Raw genomic sequence first — 7,952 nt, forward strand, 5'->3', positions numbered from 1 at the left:
ATGGGTGCTGTGGAATTTGTAATAACTTAGTTATCAAACAGGTGATAGATTTTGCCCTGTTCCAGCCTAGAAACAAATACTTAGAGAAAGATGGCCACTGTGGCCTATCAGGGGTTTGTGTGTGCTCCTGTGTGTGTGTGTGTGTGTGTGTGTGTGTGTGTGTGTATGTCCATCAGGGGTTTGTGTATGCTCCTGTGTGTGCTCCTGTGTGTGTTCCTCTGTGTGTGTGTGCACGCTTCACTTTTGAGGGGAGGTCGTGAACACTGAACGAAGACTCCTAAAGACCCAAGTTCCGTTCTCAGTTTTCTGCTGTTACCTTGGGTTACCTTTCCCCTTCTGAGCCTTGAGCAGGTAAAAGCAAGTGACAGCTTTCACAGCTCGAGGGAAGACATGCTTGTCTATTACTACCAATAATGATTTGGTTGAAATTGGCTTATGAGTGGAAGGAAATTCTTTTGGAATAGCTTTGACATCTCCCTCCCACCTCAAAAAGTAGATCATTGTTCACAGTGCCAAAAGAATGACCTGTCAGAAAGCCTTGCATATCAGAAAGCAGGGTCAGCTTCTTATGTCGGGTCACTACATACTAACTTGTTTCTGTCTCTTTTAATGCTGCCTCAGTATACGCTCCATTCAGCATTCGATTAGCATGCCTGCTATGAGGTAAAGTATGTCTTTACAAGATGCTTCCTGCCCTTTGTTTGGATGTTAAACCCAAACCATCGAGAAGGGAGCTAGAATTGTATCTGTTAGCAAGCTGTGCATTTAACACTATTATAATTTACATTATTTTTCTTAAAATGGTGGAATGGATTCATGAGATTCAAAACAAAGTTTTGATTAAAAAAAACTTTTACTATTTCAATTTCATTTTATGAAATCTTGTCTGAGACAAGTTGAATTGGAAAACACATGCCAGTGTAGAAAGAAGCTTTCCTAGCTGTTGGGGGTTATTTTGTTCCTTCTCTGCTAGCTTTGGTTAAAGCCCCCTTGCTCTTCCACCCTCCCGCTCTGTCACAGAGTGGCCTTTGGAGCCAGCTTTCTTCAGTGGGCACTCGTAATCAGCCTTAACTTAATCTGTCTAGGGAGGCAGAGGCTCAACAGGAGAAAGCCTCGTTCGTCTTGGACTCCAGTCCGTGTAGGAATCACCTAGAAGGGTAGTTATGATGCTGCATGCTGGACCCACCCCTAGAAGAGTTCATTTTCCTATCTTGTTCTTGAGAGCTGCTGCTGCAGCTGGCCTGGGTGGGGAAGGTGGGGTGTCACATGTCAACAACCGTTGGCTTTGTTCCCCTCTGTGCCCTTTTAACTGTGTAACAGGGTGGATATTTAAGGTTCTATGGATAGGAACCCATGGGTGAGAGACAAAAGCCCAAAGAGTAAAGGTTAGCTTCTGAGCTCTCTATTTCTTTTGGTCCCTTCCTTCTCTGTCTGACACCATTCTTTTGGAATTAGGGTCCCTGTAAGGGACCCTCCCAGTTTGTCTCAATGGTGTAGTGTGTCGTGTGCTCACGTGGGAATCCTGCCCTGCAAGATGAGACGCTAAACCAAAGTTCTAAAGCATAGTGCCTGAGTTCAGGGCATCTCACAGTGGTGGCCTTGTCTTGCATTCTGTTGGGGAGGTGACAGAGCTGATGTTGTCTGCCTTCTTCCTTTTCTGTACATATTCATATGACAATATCACTTATCTCTCAGAGTGACTGTCTTCATGAACTTAAAAGCAAACTTGTAGAAATACTAGCTCAGAAGCTGGTCTTACATAGTAAGTGTACATACATGTCAATACCTGTGCACATACATGCAGATAAATACCTGCTCCTTTGCTAATTGTGAGTAACAGCAAAGAGAAATGCAGTCATTTCTGATACTTCAGAGACTTCTGACTTTTTTTTAACAGGAGTTATAATTTTTCTTTTTTTTCTATTTTCATAGAAATTCCCCAACTTTCAAGTCATTTGAAGAAAAGGTTGAAAACTTAAAGGTAAGGAAAGAGGTGAACTATCTTCATGACACACTGCTGACTGCCTTACATCGTTCACATACAACTATAGAGAACTTTAAGACTTGTACCCTTTGTGTCTCTAGTGGACACTGCATGGTTTTGTAGTCTTTTTTGTGGTGCTTTTATGAATGTGTTGTAGCATGCTACACAGGGAATGGATAACATAAAACTGCAATTCTTCAGACATTCACTTTATTTCAAATATTCTTATAACAACAAAATTTGCTCTAAGTTTTTTACCTAGAAGGCACATAATATTAAAGCGTTAATATAAATATTAGTATTCCTATTTTAATATTGATGATTAATATTAAATATTAAAAAGTTGTCACTGTCTTATATTATTTTAAATATTTTCTTATTGTTTAGCAATTTCACACAGTTATGAAGTATATCTTGATAATATCTACCTCCTTTGATCCCCTATTGGAGGTGTACATTCTTCCATAATGATTAGCTTTGTAAATTGTATTATTTCCAAAATTATAACAATAATCATCAACTCTGAGTGGGCATAGTGGCTCATGCATGTAATCCCAGCACTTGGAGGCTGAGGCATGAGTGTTGCCTAGATCTTGCTGTTAGCTCAGGCTACAGAGTGGTACTCTGTCACTAAAACACCAAAGCTAAAAACAAGCAAAGACACAGCTGTGACCTCTCAGAAGCACAAATGCCATCCATGTGTGCCTAGTCAAACTCCTGATGCTCTGTTCTACTGTGTTTGTGTGCAGCCTGTTTGGTGGTTTTTTTTATTCAGTCCTGTTCATTGTACTGGAAATAGTTTGAAACTGATACACACATGTAATTTCATCACTGGAGAGGTAAAAAAAGGAGGATTGTGAGTTCAAGACCAATCTTGGCTACAGTGAGAGAACTTATTCAAGAAAATAAGTTAAAAGCACTCATATTTAGTTTATTCTTTCAGAACATCAGAAGGGTCACTCATTCTGAAAAGTATCTTACGTAGCCAGGCAGTGGTGGCGCATGCCTTTAATCCGCACTCGAGAGGCAGAGGCAGATGGATCTCTGTGACTTCTACAACACTAGTTCCAGGACAGCCAAGGCTGTTAGACAGTGAAACCCTGTCTTAAAAAACAAAAACAACAAAAACAAAAAGGTATCTTCCATTAAAAGGCAGAATGTTTTTACTAAAGATCAAATGTTGCACAGTGGTCTGGATTTTTAGCATGGACCTCTTCTCTCTGAAGAATCACACTGTACACACAGTCTCACAGCTTTACATACATGAACCTGTGATTGCAAGGACACTTCATTGCCCTTGGCATGTTGCTTGTCTGAGCACTGGATGAATACAAACATCCATCACACTCATGTTTTCCAGATTGAACACAAGACTGGTTTGATTCATCTCAATGTCAAGTCTTACATCTGAAAACAAGTTGCATTGCAAAGAGTCCAGGTTTGCTGCAACTTGGTTTTCAAGATTGATTGAACTCTGCCTGCCTCTCCTTCACATCTGTATTGTTAGTTTTTGAAATAGCTAGTCAGAAATCAGTAACGCATGTTCATTTGATCCCAGAGATGAGGAAGGACTGCCCAGTCACTTTCTATATTAACCATCTAGAGAGTCTTATATAGTTCATTTGTCAAATCCTATTTAGCGTCATTCAGATGATGTCTTACTTAGGGTTAATATTGCTGTGATGGAACACCATCCCAAAATCAAGTTGGGAAGGAAAGGGCTTACAATTCCACAGCATCGTCCATCATTAAACATGGCGGAGGCCATGGAGGCTTATTCCCTTTTACTTGCTCAGCCTGCTTTCTTAAAGAACAGGACCACCAGCCCAGGGGTGGCTCTCTCCCATCAATTACTAATTAAGAAGATGCTCTATAGGCTTGCCTACAACCTGGTCTTATGGCAGCATTTTCTCAATCGGATCCCCTCCTCTTGTATGACTATATCTTGTGTCAAGTTGACATAAAACTATTCAGCACAGATGAAAATGTAAAAGGTAAATTTACAGGCGGGAGAGATGGCTCAGAGACGAAGAGCACCAGCTGCTCATCCAGAGGTCCTGAGTTCAATTCTCACAACCACATGGAGGCTCACAACCATCTGTAATGATCTGGTGCTCTCTTCTGATGTGCAGGCATGCAGGCAAAGCACCGTTTACATAATAAATAAATGAATCTTTAAAAAAGGTAAATTTGCAAAGTATATAGAACAACTGTTGCTAAAGATATTTGTGTTATATGCTTGGGATAATTTTCCCAAATTATACTTACATTCATTTAAGCTTTGGATCAACATGTCTGTGCACTGAGATTTTGGATGGATTCAGTTTTCTGTAGTTTTTAAGTATGTGGTTATGGCCCGGAAAGCTGAGCGTACCATGTCAACCTGGAGGAAGGTCTCACATAGGAAGGGAAAGCAAGAAAAGCCTCTTGGTAATATAACTGGAGACATGCATAAGGCCTTAGGGCCTTTTTTGAGGAATGATAATCTGGTGTTATGGAAATGGGAAGCCATTGAAGGGTATTAGTCAATTTAAAGAACACCTCCTTTTGTTCATTTTCCGAGAAGCATTTTTGGCAGCCTCTCACAATGAAGGTAGGGTGCAGATCACGAACAGGAAGAGCAGTTGAGAGGTCGGAGTGATCTAGGTAAAGAGGGTAGTGAGGAACTCAGGTAGGATAATGGGACTGAGAAGCTTACAGTGCACCTGGATAGGTACTTTTATTTCTTCCATTTGTTGTGCTCAGTAATAATATCTCTGAAAGAATGTGGCTGAATGAAATAGATGACTACAGAATGTTTCTCAAGCATCTACAGAGGTCAGTGGATTCTTTGGGACAGTAGAGCACAAAGTTCCCTAAGTAAATTTTCTGGTGAAGGGCAATTAGCTGATGGGGGAGGAGGAAGAGGAGAAAGGAGAGCATTTCGGCAAGGAAGAGAGTGTGTGTGTCTCTCTGATAACCTACCCTGAGCAGTACAGCAGCACTTCATCCATATGTACATAGTGATCACTGGGTGGTGAGAGGCCCAATTTGTTCTTCAATGTAGGTGTAGAGTTCCTTTCTGCAGAGGCTGTTGATTTTGTTTCATGGTGTCTTCTTTTCCCCCCACACTTTTAAAAAAGTCTAAAGTAGGGGCAACCAAGCCTACTGGCGGTGATTTTGGAGAAGTCCTGAATTCCACAGCAAATGCTACTAGTGCCACGACCTCGGAGCCACCTCCAGAACAGATGGAGGAGAGTCCCTGAGTTGCTGACCTACGTTCTGCTGCCCACTGCCAGGTGCTGCAAGTGAGATCCAGGCACATCTTGTCAACACTCATGGCCGCAGATTTCTACCAGATGTGCTTTTACTTAGCTTTACTTATTTCTCTGACCAAATAGTTTGTGAATTAAACAAGGTGAAAGCACCTTTGCCTCCACTCCAGGGAAACACCCTTTAGTGCTCATCGAATGCCCTTTGTGTAGGAGACAGCATCACGGAGCCTCTGGTATTCCTGAGGCTCTCACCGGAGTGACAGGAAGCTGCGGGTGACCACTGTGTTTCTACTTTACAAAATCACTCTACATCTGGGGTTCTAGTTTGATCCTTTTCTATGAGTCATCTTTTTGTTTTTGACTCTCTGTATACTTGATTTTTAACTGAAATTGTTCTCTTCCAAATCCTGGTTATTAAAAGTTTTGGAATCATTTGTTACTTTTAAAGGAGAAACCACCAGCTACTTTGTTTTCTTGGATAAACAGTTTTTTGTACGAGGACCATATCGTGGGTTTCTGAACACACCAGACTAAAGTAGACAGGTGTGTATGTACGTCAGTAGTTCTGTTCATACAGAAACCCAAACTACCAGTGGCATAAACATAGGGTCCCCTCCATATCCTTGGTAATTCGAAGCTACCATTTCAACATACTGGTTATTTATTATGCTACCCCTGCACATTTTTTTATAAGATTAAAATTTAATTTCAGGTAAATTGACAAAATAACATTATGAGTCAAGCATATGATATTACTGTAAGTTGAAATGTGGCCACACTCATCACTGATAATTCCAAAAGTCTAAAAGTCTTTAGGTCTAGAGAGCTGTAAAAAATGCTAAAATAGATCACCTTAGGGAATTGCTGCCTCCATTAAATCCATTTGGCACTCATTAGGAAGCACAGAAAGTTCTATGGGAAATACAACTTGAATATTTTTTTATACTAAGGTATTGTTGCTAGCTCGGAAGGATTTAAGGCATTCATACAAATGAGCCCATCATGCTGTAGTTGTTTTCTGTGTGTTAGTGACGTAAGCTGTCCTGTAAACATTGCCCCTGCTTGGAGAACTCTCAGGGCTTGTGAATCAGAGCTTCCAGATGTCTCCACTAAGCTCCTTTGTTAACTGTGGTAACTACTGACTCACTACCATTTCCTTTTGCTGTATGTGGTTATGGCCCAGGAGGTTGTGTTTGTTATTTATCTGTTGTGGTTGTTTTATCATTGTCCATGCCAAATGTTAATTGCCAAGCTTGGAGTGACCTAAAGCATTTGTTTAAAAGCATGACTAGAATTAATTGAGGATAAAGTTTCTGCAAACCAAATTTGAAAAGCCACAAGTGTCAGTTGTTAAAAAATGACATGCTGCCGTTCTTGATTGCTACTTGGATGCAATGGAAACTATGCTCTATTATATGTGACAAATCTTAATAAAGTCTGTGTATCAGTACTCATGGTTTCAGTGTTTATTAACAGGTCAATGGTCTGGATAAAGCTTGTATTCTAAAATCAACTGGTATCCCAGAAGCATTTTCCTGGAGGACAGGATTTGTGGAAATTTGTCTCTTTAGAGAAACACTGTGATTATTCATATAACCACTTTCCTACCAATTCGTCTTTTTTTTTTTTTTCATTTCGACATCTTTTCGACAGAATGTTTCTGGGTGTCCCACTCTGTTTTTGTAACCAGTTAAAAATAGAGTAAGATGGCAATTTTTTTTCTTTTCTAAGACATCTTCAAATTTCATAAAGAGATTTCTCACATGAGGAAAACGATAGTGGTGGTGATAAGGAGGATGTATATGAGTAAATTTGGGAGATTAGTATGAAAGAAAAAATTGAGAATCATATTTCCGGACATCTTCCTACACTTAACCTAAAAAGTTAATCTATTGTAAGAACCCTGCATCATTAAATAGGTCACGAGAAATGATTAAGGACTAATTCAGAAAGTTAAACATGGATTTTAGAATATTCAGAAATATTCAAAATATTTGTGGGAGATTTGTAATGAATTCACAGATACTTAAGAAATTTGAAACACAGCAATTAATAGAAATATTCCAAAGAGATTTGGGCTACTTTACTGGGATTTGTGTTTTAGGCTAAGAAAACAACGAAAGAGGAACCTCAAATATTTGTGAAATCTTAGATATTTAAGGTCATAAATAATGGAAGAAAATATCTCTGAGGCCTTACAAAAGCAGAATCTGTGGGAAATTTAACAAGAAAAATTTTTTAAAAGAATTCTTCCAGTTTAGAACCCAAGAAATTAATGGAAGAGAGAACTCATTAACTAGGTTATGATCTTAACAACTGGAAGTAATTATTGGAATACAGGAAAAGGTTTAATTTGAACTATTTCTGGATCTTTTCATTAAAGTATACACCATTTTCTGTGAAGGGTTTGAAAGCAATAAAAACTATAATTTGAGTATGGGTTCTTTTTTATTATTTCCCCACTTTCAGGAAAGGGGTGAGTCATCTATGTAAGTTCTCTGAAACTCTTCAGATCCTAACATGTAAAGCAGCAAAACGAAACAAAAAACCAAATAAACAAAAAAGCAGCAGCTGAATTGAACCAGCGGGTTAGCCTAAGCGGAGAAGCTGCACTGGCTGCTAGTAGACCTTGAATGGTTATCGCTGCAAGTGTGCGGGAGGAGGTGACGTCAGGACCCTGCATTCCTCAGTAGTTTTTGTAAGATTTATTTCAT

The 7,952-nt window shown here is 39.5% G+C and overlaps 1 protein-coding gene across 5 annotated transcripts in view; it reads left to right on the forward strand.

The window, feature by feature from the left end:
- Tpd52 (tumor protein D52) overlaps positions 1–6,688 on the forward strand; it is an 85,456-nt gene extending 78,768 nt beyond the window's left edge. For 4 of the 5 annotated variants that reach the window (XM_013110968.3, XM_040741392.1, XM_005066783.4 and 1 more), the window contains 3 exons: positions 622–663; positions 1,933–1,981; positions 5,107–6,688. In XM_013110968.3, coding sequence (XP_012966422.1) covers positions 622–663; positions 1,933–1,981; positions 5,107–5,229 — 214 coding nt within the window. In that variant the 3' untranslated portion in view covers positions 5,230–6,688. The remainder of the gene's footprint in view (positions 1–621; positions 664–1,932; positions 1,982–5,106) is intronic. The other variant, XM_005066784.4, reaches the window with a different exon arrangement.
- Positions 6,689–7,952: the final 1,264 nt, after the last annotated feature.

The sequence above is a fragment of the Mesocricetus auratus genome, unplaced genomic scaffold (genome assembly GCF_017639785.1).
Source record: "Mesocricetus auratus isolate SY011 unplaced genomic scaffold, BCM_Maur_2.0 Super-Scaffold_6730, whole genome shotgun sequence".
NCBI classification, from domain to species: domain Eukaryota; kingdom Metazoa; phylum Chordata; class Mammalia; order Rodentia; family Cricetidae; genus Mesocricetus; species Mesocricetus auratus.